We start from the raw sequence: 19,186 nt of genomic DNA on the forward strand, positions 1-19,186 counted from the left end.
TATTTATTTTTAAGTTTTCATTTTAAATTCTAGTACATAACATATAATGTAATGTTGGCTTCAGCAGAATTCAGTGATTCATCACTTAAACACCCAGTGCTTATCACTACAAGTGCCCTTAATACCCATCACCAGTTCAGCCCCTCCCCTCCCCACCTTTCCTCCAGCAACCCTCAGTTTGTTCTGTATAGTTAAGAGTCTCTTACGGTTTGCTTCCCTCTCTCTCTCTCTCTTTTTTTTCTCCTTCCCCTGTGTTCATCTGTTTTGTTTCTTAAATTCCACATGAGTGAAATCATATGGTATTTGTGTCTTACTGACTTATTTTGTTTATAATACACTCTAGCTCCATCCATGTTGTTGCAAATGGCAAGATTTCATTCTTTTTGATGGCAAAAACTGCCATTTAAAGTAACATTTGCAGGTCCAGAAAGTGGGACCTGGTATCTTTGTTTGGCTATTACTCATTTTTTTAAACTTTATTTATTTTGAGACAGAGCACAATTAGGAGAGGGGCAGAGAGAGGGAGAAAGAGAATCCCAAGCAGGCTCCACACTGTCAGCATAGATCCCGATATGGGTCTTAATCTCACAAACCATGAGATCGTGACTTGAGCCGAGATGAAGACTGACGCTCAACCAACTGAGCCACCCAGGCACCCCTGGTTGGCTATTACTGAGATCCACAAATAAGGTGGAAGAGGAAAGAAGTTAACATTAATTGAGCAATGCCTGTATTGTATGTACTTTAAGTGAAACAGCATATAGTATTTACAACAACTATGTGCTATTACCCCATTTTTCAGATGAATGGAGTTTCAGAAAAATGAAGTGATTGCCCAGTGTTTCATTGCTAGTCAGGGAAGGAGCCAGAACTCCTCAATGTGATTCCTACTAAGTCACAGTGCCTCAAAAGCTGGCTGGTGTTTTGAACTTACTGACTAGGCAGTGTTAAGTTAGTGCACTTGATAACACATAACAAACGTATTTGTTTCTTTTTCATTTCCTGCCCACCATCTATATTGCATTTTCAAATAACCTGAATATATAAAGGACATTGGGGTTTTAGCAGTTTGCTATTATCCACTGTGGTTTGTAATACAGCCAAACGAGATAATTCAAGGAAAACTACCTTAAGGAACCAGAAGTACCTGGTTTGGCTATAGATGTAGTCTTGCTTTTTTATCATCATCACCACCACCATCATCATGTGTGATCTCTTGCTTTTTAACTGAAATATTTAATCACTTGTATTTAATATACTTATTAATTAATATTAGGTTTAAGCCTGTCATCTTCATATTTGTTTTCTATTTGTCCTATAGTTCTTTCTCACCACCCCCTTCCTGCCTTTTTTTGGATCAATATAATTTTTATGATTTCATTTTATCTCCTTTTGTGGAAGTTTAGCTATAATAGTTTTTGTTTTAGGGTTCTTCTAGGATTTAGACTATATATCTTAAACTTAGCACACTCTGCCTTTAATATTATAGCACTTCATGTACAGTATAAAAACCTTATAAAAATGTACTTCCATTACTCCTCTCTTAATCTTTTAAGGTTGCTTGAAATTGTCCCACAGCTCACGAATTATCTGTTCATTATTTAAACTTTTAATTTTGAGATGATTGTAGACTGACATGCAGTTGTAAGAAATAATACTGAGAGATCCCATGTATCTTTTACCCAGTTTCCTCCAAAGGTAACACAACAATCAGGATACCGACATGGGTAAAACTCAACATACTACACAGTTCCATATTCACAGGGATCTCTCATGCTGCCTTTCTAGAGCCACTTACAACCCTGTCCCTTATTCCTGGAAGCCACTAACTTATTCTCTATTTCATTTTTAAAAATCACTTTAAGAATGTTATGTAAATGTTACCAGACAGTATATAACATTTTGAGATTGGCCTTTTTGCTCAGAGTAATTCTCTGGAGATGCATTGAGATTTTTGCTACACGTATCAATAATCTGTTCCTTTTTATTGCTGAATATATTCCATAGTATAGATACTCCACAGTTTCTTGAACTACTCACCTATTGAAGGACAGCTGAGCCATTTCTAGTTTTTGGCTATTATGAATAGAGCTGCTATAGATAGACATTTGTATACAGTTTTTGTGTGAAAGAAAGTTTTCAGTTGTCTTTTTTTTTTTTTTTTTTTTTTTTTGAGAGAGACAGAGAAAGCATGAGCAGAGAAGGGGCAGAGAGAGAGACTCCCAAGCAGCCTCTGCACTGCTAGCACAGAGCCTGACACAGGGCTCAAACCCAGGAAACTGTGAGATCATGACCTGAGCCAAAACCAAGAGTCAGACGCTTAACCGACTGAAACACCCAAGTGCCCGAAGTTTTCAGTTGTCTTGAATAAATGCCCAGAAGGACAGTTGCTGGGTCATGTGATAACTGCATGTTTATAGTTTCCTAAGAAACTGGCAAACTGCGGGTGCCTGGGTGGCTCAGGCAGTTAACTGTCTGATTTTTGGTTTTGGTTCAGGTGATGATCTCACGGCTTTGTGGGTTTGAGCCCTGTGTCAGGCTGGGTGCTGACAGCGCGGAGCCTGCTTGGGACTCTCTCTCTCATCTCTCTCTCTGCCCCTCCCCCACTCGCACTGTGTCTGTCCCTCTCTAAATAAATAATTAAGAAACTGAAAAACTGTTTCCCAGGGTGACTGCACCATTTTATTTTACATTTCCACCAGTAACATATGAGTGATTCAGTTGCTCTGCATCCTTGGCGGCATTTGGTGGTGTCACTGTTGTTTTATTTCAGTCATTCTGATAGATGTTTATTGTATTGTGGTTTAATTTGCATTTCCCTCATGGCTAATGATGTTGAACATCTTTTGTTTATTTGTCATCTGTGTATCTTCAGTGAAGTGTCTTTTCACATATTTTGCCCATTTTCTAATTGGATTGTTTGTTTTATACTGTTAAGTTTTGAGAGTTCTTTATATATTCCGGAAATATATTATCAGGTATGTGCTAGTACTTCTTGGATATGTGGTTTGCACGTATTTTCTCCTACTCAATAGCTTTTCATCCTCCTAACAGGATCTTTTACATAGAAAATTTTTTTTAAATTTTGATGAAGTCTAATTTAGAACTTTTCCTCTTACAGCTAATAAATTTTGTGTTAGGTCTAAGAACTCTTTGCCTAGCCCCAGGTCCTGAAGATTTTCTTTCATTTGTTTATAAACATTTTACATTTACATTTTCACATTAATGTCTGTGATCCATTTTGGGCTTATAAGTTGTGATACTCAGGTTGGGATTCATTTTTTCCCTCTGGATGCCCAGTTGCTCTACCACTGCTTTTTGAAAAAGCCATCTTTCCTCTATTGAATTGCTTATACACTTTTGCAAAAAATAGTAAGTTCAGCATAGTTGTATGGGTCTATTTCTGGGTTCTTCATTCTTTTCCATTGATCTATCTATTGTATATTCCTCTGCCAATAACACAGTCTTGATTGTTATAGCTATATAAGACTTAAAATTGGATAGACCAATTCCTCCCATGTTACTCTCCTTTTTTCAAGCTGTCTTATTCATTCTAGATCCTTTGCCTTTCCATATGGATTTTAAAATAATCTTGTTTATATCTTCAAAAAGTCTGCTGGAATTTTGATAAGAGTTGCATTAAACCTGTATATCAATTTGGGGAGAGCTCACATCTTTCTTATGCTAAATCTTCCTATCTATGAACCTGATATTTATCCCCATTTGTGTAGATCTTCTTTGATTCTTCCATCAGCATTTTGTGGTTGTCAATATTCAAGTGTTGTATATGTTTTGTTAGTGTTCATTTATTTTTTATTTTCTTTTCTGTGTCTTTTTCTTTCCCTTTTTTAACTTTCTAATGTTTATTTATATTTGAGAGAGAGAGAGCACGAGCAGGGGAAGGGCAGAAAGAGAGATGGAGACAGAATCCGAAGCAGGCTCCAGGCTCTGAGCTGTCAGCACAGGGACTGATGAAGGGTTGGAACCCATGAACCATAAGATCATGACCTGAGCCAAAGTTGGATGCTCAACTGACTGAGCCACCCAGGCATCCCTTTCTCTGTTTCTTTTTGGATAGTTTTTACTGCTATGACTTCAAGTTCACTATGTTTTTTTTAAAACGTGTTTCCTACCCCCCCCCCCGCCCCCCATATCTACTCAATTCTGTTCAGTGTATTTTTAAAAAAAAATGTTTAATGTGTATTTATTTTTGAGACAATGAGACAGAGTGCAAGCAGCGGAGGGGCAGACAGAGGGAGACACAGAATCTGAAGCGGGCTCCAGGCTCTGAGCTGTCAGCCCAGAGCCCAATGCGGGGCTCAAACTCAAACTGTGAGATCATGACCTGAGCTGAAGTCAGACGCTTAACTGACTGAGCCACTCAGGCGCCCCCTGTTTAGTGTATTTTTAAAAATTTATTTGAGAGAGAGAGAGAGGGAGAGCAGGAGTGTGGGGGAAGAGGGGCAGAGGGAGAGAGAGAATCTTAAGCCAAGCATGCCAAGCATGCCAAACATGGAGCCTGATGAAGGGCTCAGTCCCACAACCCTGGGATTATGACCTGAACCAAAATCAAGAGTCAGATGCTCAACCAACTGAGCCACCCAGGTGCCCCTCTGTCCAGTGTATTTTTTTTTTTTTCAGTTTATTTATTTTGAGAGAGAGAGAGTGTGTGTGTGTGTACTTGGGGAAGGGGCAGGGAGAGAATCCCAAGCAGGCTCTGCACTGTCAGCACAGAGCCCGATGTGGGGCTCAAACTCACAAACTGTGAGATTGTGACCTGAGCCGAAATCAAGAGTCAGATACTTAACCGAGTCAACCCAGATCCCCCTGACATAGGACATTTCTCTATTTTCCATGTCTCTATTTAATTTTTCAATCTGCAGATGCAGTTATAATAACCTTTAAATGCCATTGTCTCCAAAATCTATAATGACTATTTCAGCAGTTTTCTAGTTCTTAGATTATGAGTTACTGGTCCAGGTAGGTAGTATTAAACTATGTATTCAGTAATACAGACTATAATTCTAAATTCTTAGGGGACATCCCCACTACCACTCTAAAACCTACAAAAGGACTTCTTTGTTATCTCTCTTTGCTAGTGGGAAGATTTTTTCCCCTAATTTATCCTTTCCTGGGTCCAGGCATTTTAGTGGGTGTATGTGTTTGTGAGAAGTCCTAATTCCTACTTGTTTCATGTGGCCTCCTGAATATTATGATTCAGCCTCCTCAGGTATCAAGATCTTCAAATCTCCACTGTTTCTACTTGTGTTGGCCAAAGCATTCAATGCAGCTAAACTCATTGGTTTTAGTTTCTTGTTCAGGTTTGGTACCTGGGTATACTTTCCTGTGAGCTAGGTATAAAATCATGTTATAAATTGTATCTTATCCTAAATTTCTGGATACTAGTTTATATCTTTCACTATATTGCCTTAAATGGAACCTTGCCTGATAACACTTTTTGTCTTAAAGTCATTACTATATTAATATAGTTAATGGTATTTTTACTTTAGCTTAACACTTGTCTGGTATATCTTTAACATTCAGTCCTTTTGCATTTTTGTTTTAGTAATATCTTGTGAATATATGACATTTTTGCCCTAGATAAACCTTAGAATCATCTTCACAAGATCCCAAACAAATCCTATTGTCGTTTTATTTGTGTAGGACAATTCCTTCCACTTTCTTCTTTTTTTTTTTTCCAAAATAGTTTGAAATTGGACTTACAGGTCAAGTCAAGATGAATGCCCTTTCTTTGAAAAATTACCTCTGCCTTTTCATTTATACAAGTTTTTATTGTTGTTGTTTTTGTTGGTTTAGTCCCTGAGTATTTAAATTTTCCTTCGTCTATGTCTTAAACATTTATTATTAAGTTTATTCTTAAGTTTTTTTTGGTCTCTTTGTTGCTTTTTTGAATAAGATCTCTCCCTGCCCTATTTCTCCACATAGTAGGTTGAGTGGTTTGTTAATTCATAATAAGTAAAGAGAATTTTTATAATATTGAAACATTCTTGAACTCTTGAAATGAACCCCAGACTTTGTTGTTTTCCCACAATTTTCAAGAGGAAATGCAGGTAGAACAACCTTTACTGTGTCATCTTAAAACTAGAAACACCAAAAAATATTTTTTTAACATGAGAAGATTTGTCAGTTTCTCCTGGTGGGCAAGGGAGGAAAGGTTTTAGGGAGGCCCTGGGACTGGAGGGGCAGAGGATACTTAGAGCCGAGCAGAGGGAAACATGGCTGCAAGCCCAGCCTTCCAGAGCAGCGAAATATGAGAACCAGCCTAAATTTTTAAGTTTGTTTTTAAGTATGTATGATTTTTCCATCATCCCTTATTCCTAGGGGTATTGGTAAGGCTATCGCTGTGGGCATTGATTTGAAGAACCCAAATCAATGTGGTTAAACATGATGACAACTTATTTCTCACTTATGTATCATCTGAAGTTAAGCAGTCTAGGGCTGGTACAGCAGCTTTATGATACCACCCAGCAGCTATGTCAACCCTAGGAACCACATCCTCATTCACATGGTTCAAGATGCTCACCCCCTTGTCAGTGTTCCACCTAGCTGATGGATACTGGGACAGGAAATGCATGTTCCTTCTATTTAAGAGCATGGCACCACTTTTGCTTATAGTCTATTTATCAGAAGTTGGTCGTGTTGTCACGCTTGGATTTAAAGAGAGCCAGAAAACGTGTTATTTTTTCTGGACTGTCTTTGGCTTGCTATAGATTCTGTTACTATATAAGGGAAGAATAGAGATCAACAGACAAGTGGTCTCTGCTTCTTCAGGCCTTTTGTAACTTGGTGTGTGCCTGTCCTCATACACTTAGGAGTCAGAGCTTCATGGTTACTTTGGAGGCCTTATTTTCTTATCTGTAAGATGAGTGACTGATTTATGATCTAACATTTGGGCCCAGGACTTCTGTGACACTGGGATCTCCTAATTCCTTCCTATTTCTTCAGTCAAGCCCTCAGTCCTAGCTAAAGATCTGCTAAAGGAAAACAATAACAAAAAAAAAAAAACAAAAACCACGTAATGCCAAGAACAATGTAATCTCCAGCTATCACTGTGCTGAATCCTGGGACCATTTTTCTATCTGAACAAGAGAGGCCATGAAAGTGCTCATTTTAGGAAAACAGTGATGATCAAGGTCAAGGCAAAACTGAGAAGGGCTCCTGGTCAATGTTATGATTCCAGGCATAATATATATCCCACCTCTAGTGGCACAGAAATGAAGAAGGGTTCTACTCTGGAGTTGGGGTTGGAGTCTTTGGACGATGTCAACGACAAATGTTTGTTGCATACTTCCTTTGTGCCAGGCCTTGTGCTTTAGCTGAGGATAATGGTGTTGAACAAGATAGATATAGTCCTTGCTTCTTGGAGTGAGCAGAGAAGACAGTTAAATAAACTGGTATCATTAAAAAAGCACACATGTGCCAAGTACGGAGAAATAGAGTGCTGTGATGGCACATAACTGGCGGGCCTGCCTTATTCTAGGTGCTCAGGGAAGGCTTGCTTTCAAAGGGAAATGGGATTTGAGCAGAGACTTCAAGGAATAGTCAAGATTGGAGAGTAGGAAGGGTATTCTAGGTTTAGGGAGCCCTGTTCGGAAAGTGGGGCTGAAGTTGATAGAGGAGGAAGAATAGGTGTGGTGAGAGGCTGGAGAGGTGGGTGGGACCTACCACCAATCACATTCCAGTGCTGTAGCATTGCGGGATCAGAACCTAAGGATGGTCCAATCCAGTGGCTTTTAGTGCTGTTCCCCGCCTCCCCCCACCACCCATTTTGGAATTTTATGGGAGTATTTTTGTTACAGTGTTTGGTGGTGTTTGATGGGAGCCTGGAGAGCCAGGAATCCTGCAATGCACAGAAGGGTTCCACTTATTTGAAATAGTTTTCACATACTTTCAGGACATTCATGTAGGTAAAAACTTGATAAATGACCTGAGTCTAGAAAGTGTTTTCAGCTAGACACAACTAATTTTTTTAAGTTAATTCATTTATTTTGAGAAACAGATTGAGAGAGAGAGCGCGAGCGAGTGTGCACGTGCACAAATGGGGGAGGGGCAGAGAGAGAGAGAGAGAGAGTGTGTGAGAGAGAGAGAGAGAGAGAGAGTGTGAGAGAGAGGATCTCAAGCAGGCTCGGCACTGCCAGTGACCCGCAAGATCCTGACCTGAGCCAAAGTCAGAGGCTTAACGGACTGAACCACGCAGGTTCCCCTAAACACAACGATTTCTACACAGTTTTAATTAACATACGTTGATTCTCCAGAAATATAATTACTATACCTATAAAATCAAACGAAGATTGTACTGTTTCACTTAAACTTTACCAAAAAGTGTTCACCATTTTGGATCGTACCTTGTGATTTTTTGAAACACCAGCGTAAGACAGACAGCGTTGTGGCTGTGGCGTTCAGGCACATTCCATGTGAAAAGGCAAATTATCCACCACTTCATTAGGTCTCCTATAGCAGTCACGAGCATACATTTGCATATTGAAAGGTGTATTTTATCTCCTCTATTAAAGCATAATATTAGTTTTTAAAATGTAGGTTGTTTATATTACCTATGATCTTCTAAGTCATGATCGTAAGTTTCACGACAGGAGAATAAAACAGTCACTAGGAAATATTTGTTACAAAAAGGCTGCCTTAAGGTCTGTCGGCGTGTGATCGATCCACTGGCCCAGTCCGGAAACTCCCGAATCCGGTAGAACCGGGAGCTTTACTAAGATACAGATCCCCGGCGTCATTGCCGGCCTCCGACTCTTCCCCAGCCCACCTCGAGGAACAACTGCCCTGCTGCTCAGACCTGCAAGACCTGAGCGTAGGGCCCAGGAGCCTCCGACACCGAGACTCAGAGCGCAGAGGCGGGGCCAGAGTGCTACTCACTGGTAGCAACGCTGCTCCTAGAGAGGCTGGGCCGCGGCCTGGTGACGCACTTCCCGCCGCGCCACGAAGCCGCCTGCTGCGAGGTGAGTGTGGGGCTGCAGGCGGCGGGGGCGGTGCCCCGGCGAGTAGCTGTGGGTGCTGTGCGGATGGGCCTCCCGCACTTGCAGGAGTGGGTAGAACGGCTGCCCGCGGTCCTCCTCCGCCCCTCCTCGACTCCCACTTTGGACTTGGTGGCCGAATACGTTCCATCCCGTGGAAGGCGAAGCCGGATTACCGTCACAACCTCGGAACCCCGAGCATTTAGCATTTTGTTCGGGGAAGATACTACTGACCTTTTGGGAAGATATGTCGGAGCAGCCAGGGGGTGGAATATTGGCAGGAGTGAAGCGGCTTGAGGTGATATCACTAGTGTTTTAACATGTTGAAGTCGTACAGGGGCTCTTACCTATATGCATTTCAAGTATGGACCGTATGCCTCCTGACTCCTAACATAGGGTCGTGAATCAGGGTTCAGTGAGAGCGCAGAAAAAGCAGAGCCCTCCCAGACACCGGGGAGCAGAACCAGCCCGGCTTTTGAAGGGCACTGTCTCCTGGAGCTGTGTGTTCCAAAAGGTAACTTGGCCCTACTCGTGGGCCGTTGGGATGACAATGATCTGGGGATGATTTATAATCACTTATTTGCGAAGTCCTAGAATACACATAAAATAGCCCCAGAATTCCTCATTCATACCTTCATGAGAAGCAATTTTACGAAAACACTATACTACACTAAATTATAGTAATTAACACATGAAATTACACACACACACACACACACACACATATGTATATATTTGTCTATCTCTATATATGTATATATCTCTGGAATGTGGCTGGTAGTGTATGCAGAGGGAAATTTATGGCCTTAATAGATTTTAATTGCCAAATAGAGAAGAATGAAATGAGTAAATAAATCATGTATCCTCAAGAAGCATTTGGGCACAGGTTTTTTTAGCCTTGTAGTATCTAGTTAAAACACTGTTTTCCAAAGTTATTTAGTTCTTTTCTTTCCCACCACTTCAGTGTGGTTATATTAGTCAATTGTAGTATAGTTAGGCTCATTTGCTGTTGTTTGTATTCCTTTTTGGCTCGCCACCCTATCCCATCCTGGTTGGTTGGCTTAATGTCTGTATATTTGGATATGTGAAACATTACTATGGTTATGAGTGTCAGAACAAAAAGGCACACTCAGAGAAGCCTGTCACGCCCTCCTTTCCCCTGCCAATCTCATCTACCCTATTTCCTTCCAGCCTGTTTGCATCACAGGCTCCTTTCACTTCCTACCCATATTTGAGGCAACCATTCTCCTTAGTTTCTGATTTATCCTTCTATTTTTTTTTTTTTTTTTGTACAATTGACCAGATACATGTGTATTTTCTTATACTCCCATTTTTTGGTACACAAAAGGTAGCACTCTACCTTTTGCATTTGCTTGTTTCATTTGAAGATATATTCTGGAAACCACTCCATATCATAGAGATAAGTATCTTTTTAAAAAACGTTATTCATGTATACCGAAGACTGCATCTAGCATGACATTTAAGAAGCATAATGGTAAAATGAGCACCCATGAACACACCACCCCTTTAAGGAGGAGAACATTTCTGGTATTGGTGCATCTCTCTGTGTGCTCCTTCTCAACCCAGCTCCCAACTTCCTACCTCTAGAGGTAACAACTAGAATTTTGTATTAATCGTCATCTTACCTATTTATAAAAATAATTTTATCACACAAAATATGTCTGTAAACATTTTGTTTTTGAGCTTTATGAAAATGGCATTGTAGTGTCTCTAGTCATCTGGGGCTTGTATAACTCAATTTTTAAAAAAGAAAACATTTTTATTTTTATAATTTTATTTCAGTTAATTTTTTTTTTTGAGAGAGAGAGAATTCACATGTGTGCAGGGAGGGGCAGAGAGAGACAGACAGAAGAGAGAGAATCCCAAGTAGGCTCCACACCCAGCGCAGAGCCTGATGTGGGGCTTGATCTCACGACTGTGAGATCATGACCTGGGTTGATATCTAAAGTCTGATACTTAACCGACTGAGCCACCTAGGTGCCCCTCTTGTAACTCAAGATTATGTTCCTGAAGTCATCTATGTTGTTGTGAGCTGTTCATTTTTTATGTTGTTTGTGAGCTGTTGTTTGTTGTGAGCTGTTACATCTATGTAATTGTGAGCTGTTCATTTTTGCTGCTGGGTAATGTTCATTTTTTGGTGGGGGTGGGTAATGTTCATTTAAAAAATGATAGGACAGGGACACCTGGGTGACTCAGTCAGTTGAGCGTCTGACTTCAGCTCATGTCATGATCTCATGATTCCTGATTTCGAGCCCCACATTGGGCTCTGTGCTGACAGCTCAGAGCCTGGAGCCTGCTTCCGATTCTGTGTGTGTCTCTCTCTCTGCCCTTCCCCCACTCATTCCCTCTCTCTCTCTCTCTGTCTTTCAAATTTAAACTAAAAACATAAATTTTTTTTTAAAAAAGGTAAGACAGTTTATGTACTCTCAGTGGATATGTAGGTTGTTTCCAGGTTTTTTTTTTTTTTCAACTTTTTTTTTTTTTTTTTTTTATTTATTTATTTTTGGGACAGAGAGAGACAGAGCATGAACGGGGGAGGGGCAGAGAGAGAGGGAGACACAGAATCGGAAACAGGCTCCAGGCTCTGAGCCATCAGCCCAGAGCCCGACGCGGGGCTCGAACTCACGGACCGCGAGATCGTGACCTGGCTGAAGTCGGACGCTTAACCGACTGCGCCACCCAGGCGCCCCGTTTCCAGTTTTTTTAAATTAAAATACTGATAATAATTTTGTACATATTTTCTACATATGAGAGTTTCTCTAGGGCATACATTTTTAAATTTAGGCATGAATATTGAATTTCATTAAATTCCTTTGGCATCTGTTGGGATGGAGAGTGTGTTTATTTTTCTTTGATTTATTCATGTGAAAAAGTATACTAATCTGTATCTTGATATTGAGCTTTACTTGCTTTCCTGGGATGATCCCTTTTAGTCATGGCATGTCACTTTAATGAACTACTGGAGTCTATTCCTTTATAGTGGGGATTTTTCTGTGAGTATTCATAAATGAGACTGCTCTGTGGTTTTTACATCAGTATTGTGCTGGCATCATAAAAAGGACTGGGAAACTTATTTTGCTGTTTTTTTTATACAGTTTCAGTACTGTTAGAACTACTCATTTCTTAAAGACTTGAAAAGATTTGTTCATGATACATGTGGGTTCAGTGTTTTGTGAGCATTTGCTCTTTACTGGCTATCTCAGTTTAATTAGGTAACAGTGATCATGGATTACAGAAAAATATCTGCGTAACAAAATAAGTAGAGTTGATTTATTAGATTGAAATAGAATTATATGTTCTTCCATTATAGGATAGGTTTTCTTTTTAAGCATTCGTAGAATTTTTTTTAGGCATTTCAGCTAAAAAAAAAACAAAAACAAAAAGCCCCCAAAACTTTGTAAAGCAGAAGTAAATAGATCAGGTTATTTAAACACCATGCAATAAAGCCAAAATTATGAACAGAGAAGAAATTAATAACAAACTATCCTAAACAATTCTGTGGTCAGAGACAAAACACAGTTGCTGACTAGCTATAAAATATAATTAATATAATTAAAACATAAAATATTTTTTTCAAAACCTTTGGCCTGTGGGTAATAGTGTATTCAGAGGGAAAATTTATGGCCATACAGATTTTAATTGCTAAATAGTAAAGAATAAACATAAATGAATAAATCATGCATCCTCAGGAAGGTAGGAAAAAACCTTTCGCAGTCTAGCTTCCCCCAGAAGCAAAACACAGGACAGAGGTTTCTGTGCAGGCACTTTATTTGGGAATGTATTCCAAGGGCAGAGTGAACAGCAAGGGGAGTAAAACAGAGGAGGGAGAGCCAATACAAGGATGTGTTGTCAGGCTGGCCTGTCTATAGGCCCCGGGCGCTCATTCTTGCAGGATCTTTGAGCAGCCTTGGAATCTCATGGCTGCTAATGTAGGGGACTAAAGGAGAAAATATTTATCCATTGACTTCTATCCCCTATTGGTCAAGGGTGGCCTCACAAGCCTTTACTTGTCTGTGTTTCGGGACCTAGCAGGTATCCACAGGTATCTGCAGATGTCCCACACAGGATGCCAGAAAAGCCCCAGGGCAGGAGCCAGCCACATGTGGTATAGATCCTTGAGGAGGCATTGGTAGATTGTCCCTGCGCAAAGCTGATCAAAGCCTCTGGAACTGGGCTGAGACCAGAGGATTTGGAGTGGTACATAAAGTATCTGTTACAGAGCTAAAGAAACAAAGAAAGCAGAACATAAGGAAATAGAAGAGTGATGTTCTAAATAAATAGAAAAGCTTATTCTTTAAAAATAAAAGAAAACAACATTCAAATAGACAAATCATTGTTCCACTTGACTTTGTTAGTCTGCTCAGGCTGCCGTAACAAAATACAGTAAGTTATTCGGCTTAAACAACAGAGATTTATTTCTCACAGTTCTGGAGGCTGGGAGCCCAAGATTAAGATGCCACACAATTCGGTTCTTGATAAGGGCTCTCCTTGAGTTACAGTTGGCTGTCTTCTCATTTTGTCCTCACATGGTAGAAAATGAACTCTGGTGTCTCTTCTGCTTTTTTATAGGGGCACCAGACCTCTCATATTATGGCTTTGTTTAACCTTATTACCTCATAGGATCTGTATCCAAATATAGTCATGTTGGGGGAGAGGACTTCATCATATGAATTTGGGGGGGTGGGGAGACATGTTCCATCCATAACATTAACAAAGGAGAAAGGGTCTAGAAAGCACACATATTCAAAAGAAGTGGGAAAAACAAAGTAGTTCCAGATATGGAAGAAATGGAAAGAATCATGAACCAGTGTTTTCCACAGTTCTGCACTAAAGTGAAACCCTAGAAGACATAGATGATATTTTAGGAAAACACAGGTTTTCAAGACTGACTTTGGGAGCAGTAACCAGAAAATAACCAGTCCATGTGTTTTGAATACAATGAGCAAGGAGTGTTCGGTCATGGGACCCTAGATAATTGAGTGACCCCTCTCTCAGGATGCTGAGGCCCTGGCTTCTTCACTATCAGAGGGCTGGAAAGTATGAGGAGGCAGCACGGGACCTCAAAGGTAAACCTGGGCCATGTGGGAGGCTGGCCTCCCAAGATCTCTACAGAGGTATCAGGGCTCTTGAGAACACTCAGTTATGTAACGGAATAAGCAGGATGTAGGGGAATAGCTGTCTCCTCCAGCTCCCTGGGGCATGACTCTCAGGCCTCTGTGATGGGGCTGCAGCTGTGCTGGCCTGGCTTCCCTTGCAGTGTAATCGAGGATGATCCTTGTTTAGAGAAAAAGAAGTAAGTCCATGATCTTGGTAATGTTCTATTTCTTGAGCTGAATTGTTGCTTTATTATCCTTTAGGCTCTCTATACATTTTATGTATGTTCTAGTGTATGTGATATGTGTCAGAATTGTAAAACCCTAGGGTTCTTAGGATCAGTGTCATCGGTGGGAGGGGTCGTGGGCACTGGATCACCCCCTTCTTCTTTTTTTTTTTTTTTCCAACGTTTTTAATTTATTTTTGGACAGAGAGAGACAGAGCATGAACGGGGGAGGGGCAGAGAGAGAGGGAGACACAGAATCGGAAACAGGCTCCAGACTCCGAGCCATCAGCCCAGAGCCTGACGCGGGGCTCGAACTCACGGACCGCGAGATCGTGACCTGGCTGAAGTCGGACGCTTAACCGACTGCGCCACCCAGGCGCCCCTCACCCCCTTCTTCTTGTGGCAGCTCCCGCTTGCATTCCTGTCTGGACACTGGCTGTCTGTGTCTCACATCTTCTCTGAGGGGCTGTGTTGTTCCTGCAGGGGCGGGACTTGCTTCACATCTGTCTCTCTGTTTTTCCTCAGCTCCAGGCCTTCTCTGAGAGGGAGAGCAGGTAATGGCAGCCATGCTCCTGACAGCCTGGCCCCAGGTGAGCTGTGGGTCCTTCAGCTCTTCTTCTGAGCAGTTTCACATTGAAGAAGGGAAGCTGGTGAGCTTTGTGATGGAAGTTGGAGGGGTCCTCCTCGCTTCCGCCTGGAACTCATGGGAAGAGCGGTGACGTGAAGGGATGGAAGCAGCAGGAGAGCATCCCTGAAGGCAGGGGTGAAGTGTTCTGCACACTGAGGTTCTTTGCTCCTCTGGTGAATAGGCAACAGGAAGCTGCCCATGGAGGATGGTCCGTGCACGGATGTGAATGGAGGAGGGTAGCACCGGCTTAGGATGTCCAGAGACCAGGGCATAAGTGAAAAGGAGTAGTAGGACCAGGTCAACACAAAGGATGGCTGTGCCTCTAATATGGTGTGCAGACGAGGGTAGTGGGGTCTGGAGAGGGAAAAAACAGGAAGTCCTATGGGACAGGATGTCTCATTGTGTCCTGGAGAGACTTTCAGGGCTTGGGTGCAGGGGCTCAAACTTTAGGTTTCTGATAAAAGCTCTGGACCCTCCCCCTCCCTTAGAAAAATAAGCATGCAAACCAAATTTTCCATACAATTTCAGGGACTTCACGGACACCCTGAAGCACATCCATGGACCTCCATGGACTACAGGTTGGGAATAATCATAGTCACAGTAATTCCAATAGCACTGTTTGCGGCTTGCTATGCTGCAGGCATAATACTAAGCACTTGCATGGATCGCTCAGTCTTGATTCCTTGCCCTTGACATAGGTGCTGTGTTGTGCTCACTCTGCTACAAAACATAGGAAGGCAAAGGGGAGCAGAGTGCCTTTCCCAAAGTCACACAGCTGTTATTTGATTCTTCTCTGCTCATTCCTGTGACCTGTGCAATCAGTGACGTTAAGGTGGTCAGATTTGTCATGGCTGTGTAGGGAATAATTTTCAGGGTGATTCAAGAGGAAGGTGTCCACTTAGAAAAAATTCCATTGGTCCAGGTGATAATGGGATTCATCAAGGAAAGTAGTTGTTAAAAAAAAAAAAAAAAAGAACCCAATTCAAGTAATGCTTAACAAAATCTTTAGGATATGGAGAGTCAGGATTGAGGGTAGAGTAAGAGAGAGGGAGGAGTCAGGAACATTTCCCAGGATTCTAGCTGACGTTTCCTGCGCAGATAGTGGAGGGGGTGGGGTGGGGTGGGGTGGGGTGGGGTTGAATTCAGGAGCCTCCAACTTGCTGGGGTAAAGGGTGGTGGTGGTGGGCAGTGAAGGTATTTAATTTTGTGCAGAGAAGTTCCTTGGCCCATCCAGGGTCACAGATGAGTGACGCTCAGACTCACCCAGTGGTTGGACTATGCTTGTTGATGGGTGGGGGTCAGTAGAATCAAGCAAAATCCTGGCAGAAAGGAATTGAGGGTATATCCCTGCCAGCATGTCACCCAGGTTATTACAGAGGACTGAGGTGGGTAGGGAGAAAGCGCAACCAGAGGCCGCAGCTGCCCGGAAGGGAGGCATCAATCCTGATGCAGGGCCTGTGCCGGGTGCACGGTGTAGTGATGCAGAGATGAGCAGCTGGAATGGTGGCAGAGCACCTGGCCACTAGGAAGGTTGATCTCCCCTCTTTCCTGAGCCCTGGAGAAACAGTGAGTTCTTGGGTAAAGTTGGAGAGGATGAGGCCTGATGGGAGCATGTAACAAAATCGGGTTTTCAGCAAGACCCATCTGGAAGCAGAATGGGCTGCCGTTCCTGCCTCAGCCAGTCTGGGCAGCACTGAGCTGCTAGAGGTGCTCAGGCAGTTGCACAGCCCCTCGTGGCAGGGTCAGTGACAGGAATCCAGATGGGGGCTGGTTGAGATGGAGGCCGTAGCTGTTCTCTGGGGGTGGCTGGAGGTTTATGGGGGTAGGGATCAGGGTGGGCATGCTGGTGGGCAAGTCCTGAGCCATATCTGCCCCTGAGGACATGGCTAGCAGAAAGAATGGAGTTGCTTTTGGGGAACTTGATTATGGGAATTTTTTTCTGTCATCCCAACTTAGGATATCTTTTATAAATGTAAAATATGGCATGAGGTTTCCCTGCCATGAGAGAGGTCAGATAATTCTCCATGGTTTACTTTCCAGGTGCTTTTTCTCAAACCTTTCCCTTTTTTATTAATTTTGTGCTCTTCACAAGCTCCCTCCCCAAGCCCTTAAACTGCCCTCTGCCCCTCACCTAGGGCCTGAGCCATGGAACTGGCCCTAGGGCAGCAGGAACCTGTTGTTTCAGAAGTCGGTGACCTTCGAGGACGTGGCTGTGTACTTCACTCAGACGGAATGGAATGGCCTGTCCCCTGCACAGAGGGCCCTGTACAGGGATGTGATGCTGGAGAATTATGGAAATGTGGCCTCCCTGGGTAAGGCCTCTCTCCCCCTGGGACCCAGACTCTGCCAGTTGGGGTTTCCTGGCTTATTGACCCCTGACAGGTTGCAGGTGGGGTCTGTAGAAATCCTTTACTGAGCCGGAACCCCAGGGGTTGAGATTCCTAATCCCCCTTGAGTTAGGGGTTGCTGGAAAGGGTGAATCCCAAGCCTTTATTGGGCCAATATAGGACTTTGCTGGGACTAGTGTGCACTCTTTATCCATCCTCTAGAAGTTGTGGTTTGGATACAGTGTGGGAAAAAGAAACTTACTGTTCCACAGCATTATCTTCACATTCACCCTCATCTGACCTGCATATCTTGGTCTTTCGGGCCCACAGTTCAGGCCATTCCCAACTCCTCCCACACCTTCTCAGGTACCCCTCCCCACCCCCCCCACCCCCCCCCCCCCCGCAACATACACACATACACTTTCCAAGCCATTCCACCCTTTCCTGTCGTCTTTAGGCATGGGATCCCCTACAGCTCTTATTTTCCCTTCCCATTGCCAAGACAGTTGGAGAAGAGGCTTAAGAACTCATCTCTGGGAGATTATTCACCTCTCTGTCCTCTTTCTTTCCCCCTAAACAGGATTTTCGCTTCTCAAACCTGCTGTGATATTGCAACTAGAGGGAGCAGGTGAGCTGGGGGACCCATCTCCACTGGTGGCTGGAACAGAAATAGGCTCCCAGGGTGTCTGGACTGGTAAGGGACACACAGTTGCCTTTTATGGGGGAGTTAAACTCTTTAGGAAGAAAACCAACGTTAGCAATATATAAGCATGCCACATTTATGAGCCAGCTGTAGAAAATAAAATTTAAATAATGTTGATGATTTATGGAGATATGTACAGTTGAGACCTGATTATTTTTGCAGTTTGCTGTTTCTTTGTAATTCCAAGAACAGATCTTTTTTTCAAATGCCTTATTCTAATTCTTTTCAGTTCTAATTTTGGAATTCTGCCTTTCTCAGATGAAATGAATAGATTCAGTATTTTGGGGTCCTTGCTACTTTCTAAACATTGTACACTTAATGTGATGGATGGAGAATTAACAGTCTTTTTGTACAGAAAGGCAGAATAGCCTGGTGGTTAAAAGTACAGTCTTTGGAGTAGACTTCCCTGAGGTTCAATCCCAACTGCTATTCCTAGTTACAGGATTTCCTAATTGTGACTTTGAGTATGTCAGTTATTTGAGTTCTCTAAGATTCAATGTTTTTATCCCTGAAAATGGAATAATAAAATGAGAGAACAGTGCTAGTCTTGTGGGTTCAGGATTACATGAGATAATACATATTAAATGTGTAACTTACAGTGTGTGCTCAGTGAAATATTAGTTTTTATTAATTTTTTTTTTTGTGGAGAAGACAGCTTAAGCTGTGGGAAATAAGGCGGAAGGAAGTGCTCTCAGTTCAGTGCTTCTCAAATGATGTGCAAATGAATCACCTCTGGGTATCTTGTAAATATGCATATTGTCATTTAGTAAGTCCGGCATGGGGCCAAGAGTCTACATTTCTGTTAATTCTCAGGTTCTGCCAATGTATCCGTTTCCCAGATCTTACTTGAAGTAGCAAGCTTCTCATTGGCTTAAGCCGAGTAGTTGCCAGATGATTTCCCATTTCTTGTGATTTCCTATTTACTTCTCTGCGTTTGTGGTCCATAAGATTCTCTTGTGTCCTTTCAATGAATCCTCTTATTTATTTACTTAAAAAAACTTTTTTGTAATGTTTGTTTGTTTTAGAGAGAGGGAGAGACAGAGCATGAGTGGGGGAGGGGCAGAGAGAGGGAGACACAGAATCCTGAAGCAGGCTCCAGGCTCGAGCTGTCAGCACAGAGCCCCATGTGGGGCTTGAACTCATGGGCTACGAGATTATGACCTGAGCCGAAGTTAGACACTTAACTGATTA

At 42.3% G+C, this 19,186-nt stretch overlaps 1 protein-coding gene across 27 annotated transcripts in view; it reads left to right on the forward strand.

Annotated features, from left to right (window-relative positions):
• The window catches only part of ZNF23 (zinc finger protein 23), a 54,092-nt gene that overhangs the window by 28,957 nt on the left and 5,949 nt on the right, over positions 1-19,186 (forward strand). For 6 of the 27 annotated variants that reach the window (XM_058708883.1, XM_058708876.1, XM_058708874.1 and 3 more), the window contains 3 exons: positions 14,863-14,987; positions 17,151-17,277; positions 17,873-17,986. In XM_058708883.1, the coding sequence (XP_058564866.1) occupies positions 14,895-14,987; positions 17,151-17,277; positions 17,873-17,986 (334 nt within the window). In that variant the 5' untranslated portion in view covers positions 14,863-14,894. The other 21 variants (XM_058708888.1, XM_058708889.1, XM_058708879.1 and 18 more) reach the window with 20 other exon arrangements.

The sequence above is a fragment of the Neofelis nebulosa genome, chromosome 17, assembly GCF_028018385.1.
Source record: "Neofelis nebulosa isolate mNeoNeb1 chromosome 17, mNeoNeb1.pri, whole genome shotgun sequence".
Classification (NCBI taxonomy): Eukaryota; Metazoa; Chordata; class Mammalia; order Carnivora; family Felidae; genus Neofelis; species Neofelis nebulosa.